Source organism: Microtus oregoni, unplaced genomic scaffold (assembly GCF_018167655.1).
Source record: "Microtus oregoni isolate MIOR12 unplaced genomic scaffold, Mior012 000018F_ref0000195, whole genome shotgun sequence".
Classification (NCBI taxonomy): domain Eukaryota; kingdom Metazoa; phylum Chordata; class Mammalia; order Rodentia; family Cricetidae; genus Microtus; species Microtus oregoni.
This window is the reverse complement of record NW_024543077.1, coordinates 3,122,836-3,142,140: the sequence shown is the minus strand read 5'-3', so window position 1 is coordinate 3,142,140 and position 19,305 is coordinate 3,122,836. Positions and strand designations below refer to the sequence as shown.

General features: G+C 46.2%; 1 protein-coding gene and 1 long non-coding RNA gene across 2 annotated transcripts in view; one reads left to right on the top strand and one right to left on the bottom strand.

The window, feature by feature from the left end:
* LOC121458889 (X-ray radiation resistance-associated protein 1) overlaps positions 1–19,305 on the bottom strand; it is a 70,688-nt gene that overhangs the window by 8,822 nt on the left and 42,561 nt on the right. Inside the window, exons 9-13 of the mRNA XM_041668252.1 lie at positions 16,555–16,683; positions 15,766–15,974; positions 10,676–10,716; positions 5,720–5,845; positions 2,114–2,207 (exon numbers count right to left, since the gene is read on the bottom strand). Coding sequence (XP_041524186.1) covers positions 2,114–2,207; positions 5,720–5,845; positions 10,676–10,716; positions 15,766–15,974; positions 16,555–16,683 — 599 coding nt within the window. The remainder of the gene's footprint in view (positions 1–2,113; positions 2,208–5,719; positions 5,846–10,675; positions 10,717–15,765; positions 15,975–16,554; positions 16,684–19,305) is intronic.
* The window catches only part of LOC121458891, a 30,058-nt gene that overhangs the window by 8,030 nt on the left and 2,723 nt on the right, over positions 1–19,305 (top strand). Inside the window, exon 2 of the long non-coding RNA XR_005975884.1 lies at positions 18,090–18,204. This is a non-coding gene — a long non-coding RNA (uncharacterized LOC121458891). The remainder of the gene's footprint in view (positions 1–18,089; positions 18,205–19,305) is intronic.

Genomic DNA, 19,305 nt, shown 5'->3' with positions numbered 1-19,305 from the left:
CTTCGGCAACTGACTTGTCCCACTTATAATTGGAGCACCAGATATAGCATTCCCCCGAATAAATATAAGTTTCTGACTTTTACCCCCATCATTTCTCCTCTTACTGGAATCATCAATAGTAGAGGCCGGAGCAGGAACAGGCTGAACTGTTTACCCTCCATTAGCCGGCAATTTAGCACATGCTGGGGCGTCAGTTGACCTAACCAATTTTTCACTACACTTAGCAGGTGTGTTCTCAATTCTTGGGGCAATTAACTTCATTACTACAATCATCAATATGAAACCACCAGCTATAACACAATATCAAACCGCCTTATTCATCTGATCAGTCCTAATCACTGCTGTCCTACTCCTCTCCCTCCCTGTTCTAGCCGCAGGAATTACAAAACTTCTTACAGACCGTAATCTAAATACCACTTTCTTCGACACAACTGGAGGGGGCGACCCCATCCTCTATCAACACCTGTTCTGATTTTTTGGGCACCCAGAGGTATATATTCTTATTCTCCCTGGCTTTGGCATCATCTCCCATATCGTAACCTACTACTCAGGTAAAAAAGAACCATTCGGATACATGGGTATGGTCTGAGCTATAATATCTATCGGGTTCCTAGGATTTATCGTCTGAGCCCACCATATGTTCACAGTAGGACTTGACGTAGACACATGAGCTTACTTTACATCGGCCACAATAATTATTGCCATCCCAACAGGAGTAAAAGTCTTTAGCTGATTAGCAACCCTTTATGGGGGTAATATCAAATGATCCCCTGCAATACTATGAGTGCTAGGATTTATTTTCCTATTCACAGTAGGAGGGCTGACAGGTATTGTGTTATCCAACTCTTCCCTAGACATTGTCCTTCACGACACATATTATGTAGTTGCTCACTTCCACTATGTTCTTTCCATAGGTGCTGTATTTGCTATTATGGCCGAATTTGTACACTGATTCCCACTATTTACAGGGTACACACTAGATGATATGTGAGCTAAGACCCACTTCACCATTATATTCATAGGGGTAAACATGACATTTTTCCCACAACATTTCCTTGGTCTATTAGGCATACCACAACGTTATTCCGACTACCCAGATGCTTACACAACATGAAATACAGTCTCATCTATAGGATCCTTTATCTCACTAACAGCAGTTCTAATTATAATTTTCATAATTTGAGAAGCCTTTGCTTCTAAACGAGAAGTGCTTAATGTGGAACACGCTTCCACAAATTTAGAATGACTTCACGGTTGTCCCCCACCATATCATACATTTGAAGAGCCAACCTTCATTAAAGTAAAATAAGAAAGGAAGGATTCGAACCCCTAAAACTGGTTTCAAGCCAGCACCATAGCCTCTATGTCTTTCTCAATGAGATATTAGTAAATAAATTACATAACTTTGTCAAAGTTAAATTATAGACTAAACTCTATATATCTTATATGGCTTACCCATTCCAACTAGGCTTACAAGATGCTTCTTCACCTATTATAGAAGAATTAATAAATTTTCATGACCATACACTTATAATCGTGTTTCTAATTAGCTCTTTAGTACTATATAGCATTACTCTCATACTGACAACAAAACTTACTCATACTAGCACTATAGACACCCAAGAAGTAGAGACTATCTGAACCATCTTACCCGCCGTAATCCTGATTCTAATTGCCCTACCTTCCTTACGAGTCTTGTACATAATAGACGAAATTAACAACCCAGCCCTCACAGTAAAAACAACAGGCCACCAATGATACTGAAGCTATGAATACACAGACTATGAGGACCTCTGCTTCGACTCATACATGATCCCAACCTCTGCCTTAAAACCCGGAGAACTTGAATAAGGGTGAGAGAATTCAAAATGCCCAGTTTTTTTTCCCTCTTGAGTTACCTTGAGCAGACCATAGCCACTGTGAACTTTTATTTCCACCAAAGTTCTTGAGGTTAGTGCCTGTTTGCTGTGGCTGCTGTGCTCCCCTCTCCAGGCAGACAACCCCCTCCCCTCCTTGGCCTGCTCCATCCCCACCTTAGCTTCTAAGGCGAGAGTGAGGGTTCCAGGGCTAACACTGAGCGCTGGGTTGGGGGACAGATCCGTGGCTGCCATACCTCGCGTATGCGCTACCAGAGGGTTGTTGTGGAAGACAAGCTCACAGAGAGAGGGGAAGAGAGCTGCTGGCAGGACAGCATCCTCCTTTGCGATCTGGAACAAGGGCAGGAGACATGTTAGTCAGTGCTCCCCACCCAGGTAAGGATGGCTGCAGGACAGATGTGAGAATGATGGACAGGAGGCCATGCCTTATCCCTGCACCACTGCCTGCTCAGGTACTCTTGCCTAAAGATTCTGTTACCACTGCTTTATTATATGAGAGCTTTGCCTGCGTGTATGCCTGTGTGACACATGTATACAGTGACCTCAGAGGCAAGAGGGTGTCGGATCTCTCTGAACTGAATTACAGTTGGTTTTGAGCTGTAGGTGCTCTCCAGCCCTCACTGCTGCATCTTTAAGAGTTAGAAATCTCTCTCTTATCCACACTGAACATATCCAGAGTATGAAGGATATTGGTGGCCAAATAATCAGAAGCATTTGTCTCAAAGAGCCTTGAGGGTTGGCACAGACGGCACTGGCTGTGGATGCAGATGGTCTTCCTCATGGCAAATCTGCAAACCCCAGCATTCCGTCAGCAACACTCCTTGGCACTTCTTTCCATTGCCCTACGCACCAATGGATCAGGTGAAGAGCACCAGAGGGCAGGGACCCACTTATCAAATAGAATGAAGCTGAGCCACGGCAAGGGACACCATATCATGGCTGGACATCTCAGGACTGGCTGGGGCCAGGGGCTATAGTGCTCCTGCGCACTTGGCCTGTAAGTGGTCAGGCCAGACTGCATGACAAAATTCACACAAGCATTGTTAAGCAGAGTAGCTAGAACATGGGGACAGCGGTGCGTTTCAGAGGAGCCCAGAGTGCAGTTGGACACAGGGACACAGAGGAACAAGGGTGGCAGGGGAAAGACAGACTCTTTAGATGGCTACTGGATCCTCACTGGACTGCACTGGAGTAAATGCCTTCTCATGGCTGGTCATCCAGCTATCCCAGCACTTGGTTCTCGAGATTGCAGGCCACTAAAGTTCATGTGAAGAGCCAGGCAGTAAGAGCTGGGACACAGTCTCTGCTCCTGACTCAGCCCTGGACAATCCATGAGCAAATTTAATTCCATATAATTTTAACACATCATGAAACGCTATCCTTGTTGAATGTACCTGAAAATATGAAGGCCACTCAGTCCAGAGGCTGCAGCAAGCCACTGGCTCACTCAGTTTCAATAGATCACCATCTTGCTTGTACTCATATCACCTCTGCAGAGCTAAGGGGCAACAACAGACTGATCTATCATCTGGCCTTTATTTAAAAAAAAAAAAATGCTGGGTTTGGGGATGAGGCTCAGTGGCAGAATGCATGCCTACCACGCTGAAAACACGTTACCAAAAAACTTGTGGGCCTGTGCGCTAGAGCCCAGAGAAGGAGGCTCAGCAGTCTCCAGGCTTGCCTGTGGTGTGTGTGATGGTGGCCCAGGACGGCAAAGGGAGAGGCAAGCACTACAATGGGATATGTAAATTAACTCAGTCAAGATATAAGATCCTGTTTATAATTAAAATACGAAGGAAGCTGAGTGGCACCCAGGGCATGTGGTTGCCCTGGGTGATGCCAAGCCCTAGCTGAAAGGCATGGACTCAGGGCTAGCTGATTGGCAGGCAGAATCTGATCCCAGGCTAGCTGCTCCCTACGGGGTGAGTCAGATGACTTCAGGGGCACAGTCAGGTTTCAGTGATAGCCTCCAATTTCTGTCCAACCCAATATAACAAATCTATGAGCTATTAAATACTGGTTAAAGTTTGAGTTAAAATGACTGTTTTGCTTTTGACACAACACTTCTAAGTGAACATCTAGGGAAGAGAACTTTTCTGTTTGGAGGCAGAATTGGTTTTTAAAGCTTGTACCTCTGGTAAACCAAACACTGGTTTTGAAACATGTATCTGTGTCTGTGGTGTGCTGCGAGCAGCATTCATGAAGTCTTAGTGCGCACTGTGCATCGTGTTATTCTGGATGCTAAGGATACGTGTGTAAGTAACACACAACATAACACTCGTACCAGGCAACTGACGAGGGGGCCACAGTGCCAGGAGTTAACTGTCATACAGAAATCATGGTCAGGACACAGGAGCACTACCCCACCCCAACAAGAACAAGCCAGGCAAGCCACGTCCCAACTGTTGTGAAGCTGGCAGAAAACTCTGGCTCACCTGTGGTCTTTGCCAGGGCTGCGTGTGCTTTAAGGACTAATTAACTAAAGACTGCAATGAATTGTTAAAATCAAACTGTGGTCAGAGCAAGGCAGTGAGGCTCCTGAGGATGTGGCTATGGTATGTGATAAGACCACAGAAAGCTTCGTCGTGGGACAGCACCACGTGTAACGTGCCTGGGGGAGAAGAGCTGCCCTTGCAGGAGAGGTTCCCTGCTGCCCAGAAAGAACAGCCAACCCCCAAACCTGGCATCTGGGAAAGGGAGCACTTGCTACTCCTGAGGTGGAGTAGAAAAAGCACCTGGGTCCTGCACAGTAGAGATCTGCTGCCATGGGGGCAGCACGGTAGGACCACGAGAACTGCTGTCTTGGAGAGACAGGACCACAGTGCTGCCCAAGGCTGGGGTTGGAGCCCATCTTGGGCTGGCAAGTGCCAAGGAACAAGCAACAGTAGTCTGCTAGGAAGCAGAGAAGCTAAGGGGATCAGCCAGAGATGCAGGGACCTGGGGGAAGACTGAGAGCTGCAGACGGGAGCAGCAGAAAACCACTCTCACAGCCTGTAGTCTGAAAGGGATGCGCTTTAGCACAGAGACATAGGCCACAAGTGCAAGGGTAGAGACATAGACTGATGCCCACGGAACCCACAAGTCAAAGACAAAACCACAGGGAAAATAAATACGTTAGGTGAACGAAAAACACGGGCTGGGTGTAGCTCAGCAGATGGACACGTGTAGTGTGCATGAGCGCTTGCATTTGTTCTCCAACAAGAAAACAGCCAAGGGTCTATACATAGAGAGGAAACAGCCGAAGTCAGACACATGGACTTTTCAATCTGTTGTGTTCCCCCAACCCCTTCACCTGATGAAACTCGATGACTCAGATCTAAGTTCAGACACCAATTTTCCTTGGCCAAACATGGGGTCAGACCCGGTAATCATACACTGCTTCACGGTGCTGTGTATTCCTCATAGCACCAACCATGCTGACATTGTGACTGCCTGTCCGGTGTCAGTCTCTCAGCTGACAAGCTCTGAAGGCCCATGACTTTTTCTTTTACACAGTCTCTCTTGCTCAGGCTAACCTCAAACTCACCAGGCAGCTGACCTTGATCCACCTGCCGTGTGGCAGGATCACAGGGATGTGCCACCACACCTACTTTATATGCCACACTGGGCACCGAAACCCTGGGTTTAACACATGTCGAGTGTACTCTATCAACCAAGCTCCAGCCCTAGTCTGGAGGTCTTCAAACGTGTACCCCGTGTCTAGCACAAAGGCCAGTACATGGCAAGTGCCAAATAGCCTTCCCTGCCTTGATAACCAGAGCCACACTATGCAGGGAAGAAATTGCTGGACTTCACATCCCTTCCTCCCATCCATGCCCCAAGGAAACATCAAAAGCGGTTACCTTGTTGTAGGCCAGGCTAAGGTATCTTAGCTCTGGGAAAGGTGGGGCCAGCGTCTGGTTCCTTGCTTTCAGTGACTTCACAGGAAGAATCTCAAATATGGGAGGAAGTGAACATATCTTGGCTGTCTTAGAAGGAAAAAAGTGAGAGTCAAAGTGTCACAATGATTTGAAAAAGAAAAAAGAAGCTGAGGCTGGCAGCAGTCAAATGCCCTTTCTATTGGGTGCAGTGAAAAGACCTCTTTGTGAGTCTGGCCAAAGGGACATTTGGGGTCATAAAGGCCAGAATTCTGACTCCACATTCTCTAAGGTCACACGAGCTAATTCTCCAGGGGCCAAAGTTCCAATTTCAAGTTCCCTGGGGACACAGAAGATAACAGGAATGTTGTAAAAAAAAGAGGCTCCTGCCCTTCCTCCAGCGGTGAGGCAACTTGGCTCTGGCTAGCCCTTCTGTGCAACTCAGCTGAAATTTCCCCGAAGGTAGAGGAGGTATTTACACTGATAAAGGCAACCAATCAGTCGATCAATCAGTTGTCTTGGCTAGAAGAGGGAGGGCAGGAGGGGACTGAGTGGGGAAAACTCCTAACCCCTAGGCCCTTAGCCCCCAGTTCTCATTCAGCATAGAGCAACAACTAAGACCCAGTGACCAGAGCCAGGCTCAGCCTGATGACAGGATGCCTCTTCATCTAGACCACCTGTTGTTGGCAGAGGCCACTCAGCTTGTTCATTGCTCAGCCCCAAAATAATCACACAGAAACTATATTATTTGCAATACCTTTTGGCCAATAGCTTAAGCATGTTTCTGGCTTACTCATATCTTAACCCATTTCTATTAATTTGTGCATCGCCACATCGCTGTGGCTTACTGGCAAGGTTCTGGTGCATCTGTCCCTGGCAGTGAATACATGGCATCTCCCTGACTCCGCCTTCTTTCTCCCAGAATTCAGTTTAGTCCCCCCCCGCCCCGCCTAGCCCTGCTATAAGCCTGAAAGCAGCTTCTTTATTAATCAATGGTAATCACAGCATACAGAGGGAAAACCCACATCACCTCCCCTTTTCTGTCTAAATGAAAAGGAAGGTTTTAAATTTAACATAGTAAATTACATATAACAAAACAGATATCAAGCAAGAATTATACTTATAATATATCTACTTTATATTTTATCATAACTAAAGAAACTATCATTATAACTATTTAATTCCATCAAAGACTCCAGAAGGATATAATATTACCTAAGTTAACAGGAAGAGCATTGTAAGCAACTTCCAAAAATTCTAGAATTGACAGAGACATTTGACTGCCTGGACAGTCACCCGAAGTTCTTCTGTACCATTGGGACATCCATCTTCAGCCTACTGGCCCATAGTATCCAGCAGACTTTTCCATGAAGCAGGGAATTTCAAAGACTATTCCACCTATATTGGGAGTTTCTCAGTCACTTTCTTCTGTGTCTTGTTGGATGTCAGGCAGATTCTTCCATTAAGCAGAAACCCTGAAAGATTGTCTCACCTTTAAGCAAGTTCAGCAGTCATTTCTCTGTGGGTCCTGCATGTTCAGTCAAGCAGTCCAGGCAAGAGCAGTTTCTTGCTCAAATGGCTAACAAACTCCATGAGGAGCCTCTTTGATGTCCATCATACTCTTGAAGTTATTGGTGCTGCCAGGAGCAGATGTGTCTCATTGTCATGAAAAGTCCTAAGTTCTTAAAACATTTTAAATGCCATATTCTGTAGTGTTTAAAAGGCTTGAAGAATGTCTATCCATCTGAAATACATCTCTGTACATCTAGAAAATCTAACATGGCTATAAGCTTGACTATTATATTAACTCTATATTAACCTGTATTTCTTAATTATACATTACATTTTAAATGAGCTGCACAAACACAATACTTTAAGAGCAGAAATATACAAATACCAAAATTGACCTAAGATTTATATCAATAGAGCAAGATCCATACCAATGCAACTCTCTGTAGCAAACTGTAGTTCCTGGGCTCCCTACAGCCTGGAGTGCCTCAGGGCCAACGTAGGATCAAGCATGAAAACGGAACTGATGGATTAACCATGCCAAACACTTACGTTCCATGAATTGCATGGATTCAAAGGACATGACAAGGGTAAGATTAATTGGGCTAACATGAACCAAGAGTCACTAACTGCTGTATGATCTTGATGTAATCATTCTACCATCCTTTGTTCCATAGGTGGATGTGTGGAACAACAACTTGGGGACAAATTATTTCATGTCCTTCTGAGCCAACTGGTAAAGCCACACAAATAAGGCAGGCCAGCATGAGGTAAAACAGAAATGAGCAATAATGATTCCTCTGGTCCATGTCACCCCTGCAATCTGAGAGAGCAGAGTACAATGACAGCAACAGAAATCTCTACTATTCAGCTCCCTGTGACAGGGATTGAAGGGCTGCCTCTGACTCCTTAGAGGCCTACAGCTATCTCTGTGCAACTCTCAACTTTTGGTCATATCCCTGCTCAAGTCCACACATACACATTTAAGGGGTCGCCATCATCCTTCAAGGCAGAAGACACAAGATAAGAGTAATTAAGACATGTTCAAGATTCTAGATGCAGACTGCAGGCAGATCACCCCCACCATGGGAAGAGAGGGAGAAGCAATTATCCCATAAGGCAGTGGAGGCTGCCCCTTGAGTGGGAACAGTCATCGCATGACTGAACCCCACCACCCACAAGCAATACTTTCCTGAGAGACTACATCCAGAACCAGACCTGAAATGATGGATGGGTCACACAGAGATGGACCAAGGCTGAAGGACTGTGTATACTTAGTGCCCACCACACAGTCTTGTTCTACCCCTACATAGCCTGGGCTCTTCTCAGTACCCCAGGACAAGAGTTAGTCACTGGTTCCCGTTCCCTCTCAGAGTGGTCACACTGCGTAATAAATTATTTTCTTCCTTGGCCACCACTTGTCTCCCTGAACTCTTGAGAAAGTAGGTGGCAACCATCTGGCCTGTTAGGACCCCTGCAGGGTCGGAATTGGAGCAAGACTGGGTAAGCAAAAAGGGAGAGTCAGGGTAGAGCACAGACCAGGAAACCCAGAGAACCAGGCTCAGAGTACTGAGGGCATGACTGACCCTCTCCTAGAGGGGCATGCATCTGATTTTCACAGAGAGGAGACCCATGACATCTCTACCTCCAGTTCACCTTCTGGTTTCTCAGGTACTGAACTGTAAAGCACTGACAATCCTGTCAACTGTCATTTCCAAGGAACATCCCTGGTCACAGGCTCTTCCATCCAATATGAATGTCCTTTTGCAATGTGACCCTTGACACTGCCCCACCCAAATGGGCAGCTGCCATTTCTATATTTCTAAAAGTATGCTGGCTGCCTTTTGGCAAAACATTTATCTGGTTTCTGTCCCAGACTCCTGGCATTGAGCTTCTAAAGCCCTGGGTGTTTCCTAAGTGATGCCTGTCTGTTACCAGGGTTTCCTCAGTGATGGCCTGTCTGTTACCAAGGTTCCTTGAACCACATTTCCATTTGGCTAGTGGGATGTGGATCAGACCCAGGTGGAGTGTCGGGCTCTGAGCTCAAACACGCATCTGAGAAGATGCTCTACCAAAGCTGCAAGCTGAGGCTCAGGAGAGCTTCCTGGTGGGTAAGTACATTGACTTACCTGCCAGGAGGGCGGGATGCCAGGTTCCCTGGGGTAGGTACACACGTTTTGCACCTTAGGAGCCTTCTCATTCTGCTGGCCTCATTTTTTGTCCTTTCTATCACCACTGCGGTTGTTTGATCCTTTCTCAAGTTCTCTGAGTTCTACAAAGTACTGAACCTCAGAGGAGAGGGTTGTGGGGACTCCCAAGTTTATAGCTCGTCAGTCACAGTGTGGACATCTTACTGTCTTCTTCCTTCATGACTGGCACCTAGAGTGAGGGCAGTTTTCTTAGGAACTCTACCCCTAAACTTGATCTTAAGCTCTGGGCTGGTTAGTGTTAACACTGTTGTCATCCTGCCCTCTAGTTTGCTGTGACAAAAGAATGTGGCCAATGTGACCGTTGGAATTTCACACTCTTCTGTGCTTGCTTGCTCTCTTGAGACCTGAAACTGCCCTGTTGAGACCACGGTGTAAAGACAATGTGGAAAGGCCAGGGCACACTACATCCTTTGAAGCTCAGCTGCCAGCTGGCCTGCAACACCAGCAGAACCATCTTGCTAGCTCCAGTAATTCTGGGAAGTAATCAGCTGAACTGAAGTCAGTCAGTGGTCAGTAGTTTTGTTGTGCAACCACAGTTAACCGGTACAGTTTCTGACACAGTTGTATCTGTGCGGAGGTAGCTCATCTCTCAAGGGTATGATTGGCTGGATATAGATATGCACACCTTGCTGCAAATGGAGGCATCAATATTTAGTCTACAAGTATCCTCTCCATGAACCTGGTTAGTGAGCTCTGCCCTGAGATTAAAACCAGTCTTCTCTGTTGACAAAATCAAATGGTACACCTTTGACAGCGAGGCTCAGATCTGGGCAGCAGTATAGCCAGCAGGAAATCTACTTTTTGAGGCCTTTGTGAGAAGGCTCTTCTGAGTTCCCTCCTGGTGGCAGGCTCAATTTTATAACCTGAGATAGCTTTTGTCACTACTCTCTGCTAAACAGTGTATGAAGGCAAGAGAGGGGCAAGCCTGTGGAACGATGAGGTCAGGGCCTGGTCAGTCAGTTCCCTCGCCACGTGCCCAGTGGTCAGCATAGGACTGAACCTCAATAGGTGCTCAGCAAAGACTTGTTCACTTAGTGTGACCTAGAGAAATGTCTCTTGTGGATCTGTTACAACTATAGGACCTTTCACCGTGTTGGGGAGCAGGAACCCAGGTGAGACTGGAAGTGGGACGACACCCACTCTGTCTGTGGAAGGCCATGGGTTCATCCCTACACGGACAGGGAGCAAACAAACACAAACGTGAAGCAGCAGTTCCTCCTACCTCTGAGGTTGAAAATCCAGGGTAAGATGAGAACACAACCTCTGAAATGACAAAAGACAGAGGAAAGGTTGGTGAGAACACCCACTGATCTCAGAGGGTCGCGGCACACCCTGAGCTCATGAGGCAATCACAGCTCTGATCGCCAGTCCTCACAGGAATCGCCACGGAGGAAGGCATATGCTAGTCACCTCCTGGACCATCACGGCCGAGGGGCAGGGGTCTTGCCCAGGGAGTGCAAGACTGACTCAACACTGATAAAGTCCATCCAGAGTTATCTTACCCCTTCAAATAAAGAAATGTGGTATCCCCACCCCATCAATCTATTGTAGAGGTTGGCAGTGCATGTCTCTAATCCCAGTACTGGAGAGACAGAGGCAGGCAGATTTCCGTGATCAGCCAGAGCTACATGGTGAGAGACCCTGTCCCAAATTTTTTTCACCTTCCCACTACCAAAAATCAATCCATGTAATTACCAGCTCAACAGATTTTTTAATTTATTTTAATTTTTCATATTTATTTGTTTATTTATTATGTAAACAATATTCTGTCTGCGTGTATGTCTGCAGGCCAGAAGAGGGCACCAGACCTCATTACAGATGGTTGTGAGCCACCACGTGGTTGCCGGGAATTGAACTCAGGACCTTGGAAGAGCAGGCAGTGCTCTTAATCACTGAGCCATCTCTCCAGCCCAACAGATGTTTTTTTAAAAAAATAAATAAAATTCCCACCAGCAATGGATGAGTGTACCCCTTACTCCACAACCTCTCCAGCAAACTTGTGCAACCACTTTGGAAATCAGTGTGGCAGTTTCTCAGGAAATTCGGGATCAACCTACTCCAGGACCCAGCAAACTCTTGGGAATATACCCAAGAGATACCCTATCATATTACAAAAGCATTTGTTCAACTATGTTCATAGCAGCACTGTTTGTAATAGCCAGAACCTGGAAACAACCTAGATGACCTTCAATGGAAGAATGGATGAAGAAAGTGTGGAATATATACATATTAGAGTACTACTCAGAGGTAAAAAACAATGACATCTTGAATTTTGCATGCAAATGGATGGAAATAGAAAACACTATCCTGAGTGAGGTAACCCAGACCCAAAAAGATGAGCATGGGATGTACTCACTCATAATTGGTTTCTAGCCATAAATAAAGGACATTGAGCCTATAATTTGTGATCCTAGAGAAGCTAAATAAGAAGGTGAACCCAAAGAAAAACATATAGTCATCCTCCTGGATATTGGAAGTAGACAAGATTGCTGGGCAAAAATTGAGAACTTGGGGGTGGGGTGGGATGGGGGTAAGGGGAAATGGGGAGAGAAAAGTAAGAAGGGGAGGATGGGGGGAGCTTGGGAGAATGGGATGATTGGGATAAAGGAAGGGTGGATATGGAAGCAGGGAAGTATATATCCTCATTAAGGGAGCCATCTTAGGGTTGGCAAGAGACTTGACTCTAGAGGGGCTCCCAGGTGTCCAGGGAGATGTCCCCAGTTAGTTCCTTGGGCAGCTGAGGAGAGGGAACCTGAAATGGCCCTATCCTATAGCCATACTGATGAATATCTTGCATATCACCATAGAACCTTCATCTGGCAGTGGATGGAGATAGAGACAGAGACCCACATTGGAGCACCGGACTGAGCTCCCAAGGTCCAAATGAGGAGCAGAAGGAGGGAGAACATGAGCAAAGAAGTCAGGACCGCGAGGGGTGCACCCACCCACTGAGACAGTGGGGCTGATCTATTGGGAGCTCACCAAGGCCAGCTGGACTGGGACTGAAAAAGCATGGACTCTCTGAACATGGCAGACAATGAGGGCTGATGAGAAACCAAGGACAATGGCACTGGCTTTGTGGGAGCCTAGCCTGTTTGGATGCTCACCTTCCTAGACCTGGATGGAGGGGAGGGAACCCTGACTGCTCTTTGGACTGGAGAGGGAGGGGGAGAGAAGTGGGGGGAGGGGGAGAGAAGTGGGGGGAGGGGAGGGAAATGGGAGGCAGGGAGGAGGCGGAAATCTTTTCAATAAAAATAAATAAATAAATAAAATTCAACACTAATTCACAGGGGGAAAAAAGACCTCTCAGCAAACTAGGAATACATGCAGATTTCATTAAATTTGATATAAAGTGTCTATAAAATATATGCAGCTAATATACTTTAGAAATACTGAACACTTTTCTCCTAAGGTTGGGAAGAAAAATTCACATCATCACTTCTATTCAACACCATACTGTTTGGGTCAGCCAATAAGGTGATAAGAAGGTGCTAAGAACTATTACGACAAGAAAAGAACACACATGGGGCTGGAGAGATGACTCAGTGGTTAAGAGCATTGCCTGCTCTTCCAAAGGTCCTGAGCTCAATTCCCGGCAACCACATGGTGGCTCACAACCATCTGTAATGATGTTTGGTGCCCTCTTCTGGCCTGCAGACATACAGACAGAATATTGTATACATAGTAAATAAATAAATATTAAAAAAAAAAGAACACACATATAGGGCATCATTTATAGATGCTGCCACCATGGACACAAAGAATTCAGGAGAGCCTGCAAGTGGCTGGAAGAGAGAAATAAACTTGGAAATGTTGTTGGTGATAGGAGTTTAATATGTCTGTGTACTAGCAATAAATGATGGGACTGAAATATAAAAATCAACACCATTGATAGCATAAAAAGAGATCAAAAATCTAGGAACATAGTTAATGATAGATGTGCATGGTCTTAGCCTTGGCAACAACAGAACACTCCTGGGAGGAGTTTTAGAAGACCCTGGAATCAGGCTGGAGAGATGGCTCAGTGATTAAGAGCACTGGCTGCTCTTCCAAAGGACCTGGGTTCAATTCCCAGCACCCACATGGCAGCTCACAATCTTGTGTAGCTCCAGGCCCATGGGAACCAATGCCCTCTTCTGGTCCCTTTGGGCACTGCATGCATGGGGTGTACAGAAGTACCATGTAGACAGAACACCCTTGAAAACCGATAGGCTGTGTTCTTATACTATTCTGGAAGACATTATTTCCACCCTGACCTATATAGTCAGTGCACTTCCAAACAAATCCCAGTGGGACCCTGTTGGAAATGGACAATTCCTAAATCTAGGTGGAAACGTTGGGACCTTTAGTGATGCCAGGAGTTGTTGGGCACAACGGACCTCAAGAACTTCACTCCTGAGCAGCTAACCTAGTTATGAAGCTACAGTGCTTTCATTTATGGAACTGTTTCAGTGTGGAAGGGTAGCAGGGTATGGCAGGGAGACTGTGTTAAAAATATATTTGCAGCCAGGTGGTGGTGCACACCTTTAATCTCAGCACTTGGGAAGCAGAGGCCTGTGGATCTCTGTGAGTTCAAGGCCAGCCTGGTCTACAGAGCGAGTTCCAGGATAAGCTCCAAAGCTACACAGAGAAACCCTCTCTCAAAAAACACTTGGTCAGGCCAGTGGCAAGACCAAGCTCAGGTCTGGCTGCAGTCAGCCCCACCCCCACCCCATGTGTGTAGTTACCAGGAGGAAGTGAGACATCTGAGAGCTGTCAGGAAGAATGACTTTTGGAAGCTACAGTGACACACACACTGTCACCCGACAGTGTCTCCCTACTCAGTGGGGAGCACAGGTCTTCCAGTTAATGGTGCTGGGTCACAAAGCACATACATGCAAGCACGCAGACGCTGACTCCGCCTTACACCATGTATGAAAACCTTAGGCAGATCATTGACCAACATTTGAGCACTCGAGCTTCTCCATAGTCTTGAGAGAGGCTCCAAAGTCTTAAAACAGGATAGAAAAACAATGACATAAAATAATGATGAATCAGATTTAATTGAAAGGACTTCTGTCCATCAAATGCCATTAGCATGAACATGGCCTGGGAGTTGTAGCTAGTTGGTAGAGGGCTAGCTGAGCATTTGTGAGCCTCCGACCTTGATCCCAGCAGTGACAGAACAGGAGGAAGAGGAAAAACAGCAGGAGGAAGAAAACAAACTACCCAGTAGGAGATTTCTGTAACATTTTTAAAGGATTTGTGTCCACAGTTATAAAGAATCTGGCAAATAAAGAAAAAGATATGCACTCCAACTTAAAAACAGGTAGAAGTCGAGTATTTCCCAAAGAAACACTGAATTGATAACACAAACAGACAACAACATCACTAATTATCTGAGATGGGAATGAAACCACCATGCGATACCACTACCTACCCAGCAGGACAGCTAACCTCAACTTTCAAGCATTGATGATGTTATAGAGTAGCTGCGAATCACACACAGCAGAGTGGACGCAAACGCTGGGACAGCCACACTGGCAAATGCTCACAGTGTCTGGAAATGCTCAACAGACTTGGAGATGTGTAACAGGCAAGTTCTCTCCTGGGCATATCCCCAAGGAAGTGGGGGCATGTGCCCATCAAATGATGAGAGGGTGCTCACAGCAGTTCACAGCCTCCCACTAAGTACATCTCATCAGTAAAAAGGAAATAAATCATGGTGTGCGGAGTAAATAGGAGCAAGGGAAAGATGTGTGCAGTAATATTAACCCAATGACAACACTGAGTGAAACGGCACCAAGTCCAAGCTGTGCAGTTCCACACATGAACTTCAAACTGGACAAGGGAGGTTACTCTAGGTGGAGGGAATGTTCTGGATTGTGATGTGAGTGATGGGTAAACAGGTGGCAGATGCAGAGGAACACAGGATGTCCAACCCAGACGTGTGCCCTCTATACCCTAGACAGCGTGGGCATGTGTCTTTCCTTTCTGTCTCAGGAGGATGCCATGTGGACGTGACCCTAGGAACTGGGGAGCCATCCTGAGAACCTCATAGGAATCAGCAAGCCAGTGCCCAAGGAGGGTAGAAAGGCCCAGAGCCCTTGAAGACATGGATGCTGCTCAGGCTTTCCCGACTCCTGAGTTTCTTAATATATGAGAATTTTTACAAGAATTATCCACTTTTAGTTGGAGTTGGAGAGCACCTCACCTGACAGAAATGGTTAGGAAGTCTAAGCCGTTCATTTACAGTACAGGGGCTCCCAGAACCAACTCCCAGAAGCCCATTCCCTGATGGAGCAAGCATCGGGACCCAAGGACATGGCTCACCTGTGCGGTCAACGTCCTTCTTCATGGGCAGTACAGTATAATTTGGCTGCTCATCCGGGGTCTCAAATATCCACGTCTGGGGCTGTAGCTCTTTCTGCGCATTCGGCCCCTCTGTAACCCAGTCCCCTGATGCTCCATCACCGAGCTGAACCTGTTGTAGGTACGGGATCCGGAAAATCTTGTTTTGGTCCAGGCTCAATTTCTTCAGTCTTCAATTAAGGAAAGTAAATTCAGAATCACATCAGTGATACCACCTCTGGGGTATTACTGAGCAAGATGGATTCAGGCTTGGACATGGACACCTGTTGTGTAACCTTGAGATGGGGGGCACTTACCTTCTCTGTGGCCCGATGGCCTTACCTCATAATGGGGATGAGGTTTATTAATCTTTAAAGCTCTAGTGAAGACTAAATGAGACAGTATGTAAACAGCTGGGCACAGGAGAACTCAGTAAATAGTAACTAAATTCCAAGCAGAACTTGGCAGATAAAGTTCTCTATGTGTGGTTTTGTGTGTGTGTGTGTGTGTGTGTGTGTGTGTATGTAGGTGACTTGTCTTCTTTTTCAGGGTCAGGGTTTTCTACCCTGGGTGGTGGCTAATCCTACACACGACCAGAAATAACCTTCCTGATGCTGCCTTTCTCTGCCAGGCAAAGCTCAGAGAGAGAATTGCCTTGCCCAAGGCCACACAGCAGAGACCTCTGGTGGAGCTGGGATTTTGCCCCATGCAGCACTCAGGGTGTGAGCCCCACTGGGTTGGGGATGGTGCAGAGGGGGGCTGTGACATTACCTCCTGAGCCCAGCCAGGCTGGCAAAGCAGCTGGGATTGGACAGTTTGTTGTCATCCAGCATCAGGGTCTCCAGGGCCGGGAACCTCAGAATGTACTTCTTGCTCGTCAGTGATGTCATGGATGCCTCCCTGTGGGCGCAGAGATCTTGGGTACTGAGCAAAGGTAGCGATGAGAGCCACTATCCCCAGGAAGAAGGGGAGGACAGGGAGCTGACCAGGGGGATTAACCAGCTTCAAAACTTCCCTGGTGCCAACAAGAGATCCATGCAGAAATGATCAGAAGGTATAATTCCCACCCACTGGCCCCTCCCCCAAATTCTGCCTGTCCACACTGGCCACTGCATAGGGAAATTTCACTGACAGTGGGCTAGGCTGGGGTAGTCGGGTCAGCAGCTGTGCTGATGGTCAACACCAGCGTGAATGAAGCATGACTAAGTTGTATAGAAAACGTTGCAGATGGCACACTGTACAGTTCTGGCCAGAGGCGGACTCCTGGGTATCCTTTGTTGTCCACCCTGGGGACGGGTAGCCACGGGAACAATATGCTCTTAGCTTGGACCATGGCCGTGCCATCAAGGTTTCCTTGAAGAATTCCCAAAACACCTGAGAGTAGGATTTAAGAGGCTGAGGTCCTGATGTGCGCAGGAAGTGGCACACAGGTGGGCAGGAAGTAGTGCCATTTAGGTGTGACTGTTAATGTGGCCTTGTGCTTCCAAGGTGGATGAGGCCTAGGTTGCTCTAAAGACATAGGGGCAGATGACTCCGATCTCAGTTTCGTCCCTCCCTGCACATTCCGCTTCAGTCATAAAATATGCACACATCCCATGCATGAGATATAGGCACACAGGCAACCAGTGAGTGAGCAACATTTCCCCAAGCCTGCTTCGTTCCAGCACATGTCCTTTGAGGAGATCAGTGGGAGGGGTACTGTCCACCTGCCTGTCAATCAGGATGGGTATGCTTATTTTGTTGGAAAGTTTTGTCTGTGTTTTCTGGTGTTCTGTAAGTTTTGCTGCAGGCATGGAGCTGAAACAAGAATGGTTTGGATATTTCTGCTCACAGCAGCCAGTCACCACCTACTGCTGTGGTTACATTTATGATCATGACTGAGAGTTTGTCTCTGAGCTCTGGTCACTGGATTCGGGTTAGCAGGAGCTCAGATATCTTTTGCTATAGATGACATTAAAACTGTCTTATGCTGTTCTTATTAAAAAGCTGGCTCTTCCTTCGCTAAACCCAGCACACTTATTTAGAAGTTTTCTCTATGTCGCTGTGTTTGTCTGAGCCCCTGACACAGCGCCAACACAGAAAACAACCAAACAATTTAGAGATGGTTTATGTGAACACTCTCTACTTTAAAATTCCTAAGTTTATTTGATTAGATATGGTTAAAAATCTTTTAAAATTAAAACAAAGCTAGCTAAAAATTAAAGCCAGTGACACTGGAAATTGGTGATTAAAAATCTGTACATGGGTAGTTGTAAAGGACACACAGGACATGATTCCAGTTTGGATTGCCACCATTCTTTACTCAGGTGTTGCCATTCTGCTGGAGTTAAAGAAAAGATGGCTGTCACAGGATTTCTCCATCATCTGGATTAGAGACAACCACGTGAGATGAGCCTGACCAGGAGACAACAGATCTCCAAGGTAGATTTTCATATGGTAATTCATGTCCTGTCCTAAACACAGGGTTTATAGAAAATAATTAAAATATTAAATCTGCACCTCAAAGCTTTTGTATACAGAAATATACCTTGCTCTGGCAGCTGAACTTTGTAGTTTAACGTCACCCAGGTGACAATGATTATAAAGAAAGACATGAAGGGATCAGAGGGAACAGCTGAGGTCTACAAATGTATGGCAGGACTAGAGTCCCAAACAGAGTCCAGTCACACGGATGGACCTTAGGAGTTTTAGAAGTGCCAGTGCCAGGTGACAGTCACCAGAAGCACCGGGTACAGTGAAGTGGAGCAGGCTGAGATCTAAAAGGCAGGCTGTGTACACACTGCCGGGAGTGAGTCAAAGGGGGATCCAGGCCGCTCAAAAAGAAAAAAAAAAAGATACTTCGATAAAAAAAAAAAGGTTCTTGATACTACAGGAAGACATTTAAGAGATTTAATTTTTTTTAAAATAAAGGGTTTCTCTGTGTAGCTTTGGAGCCTGTCCTGGAACTCGCTCTGTAGACCAGGCTGGCCTCAAACCCATGGAGATTCACCTGCTTCTGCCTCCAAGTGCTGGGATTAAAGGCTTGTGCCACCACCTTCCAGTGAGATTTAAATTTTAAGAACAGTTTTTAAAATACTTAAATTTATAAGGCTATGGGACATTTGTGCTTATAAAATGCTTTATATTGTTAATATTTGTACTTAACAGAAAAGGCTAAAAATTAGGGTCACAGCCACAGGCACCAAATGCTAACTGGAATTAACTGGGGAGTTACTTTCTTGTGATGCAGCAGGACAGCAACCTAAGCTGTCCGACAAAGGGCCTGGAGCAGTTCAGCCCACCGAGTCTCAGCCCTTTGGGGGGCTAATAACAAACCTTTTACAGGGGTAGCCTAGGACCACCTGCATGTCAGATGCTTACATTAAGAGTCATAACAAAACTCCAGCTGTAAAATAACGGGAAAAACTGTAATGGGGAACTATATTAAAAGGTCAAAGCATTAAAAAAGTTGACAACCAGTGGCTTAGAAATGTCTTTCCGCACTCAAGGTCTATTCAGGCTTAAACATTTACGTCTAGCCTC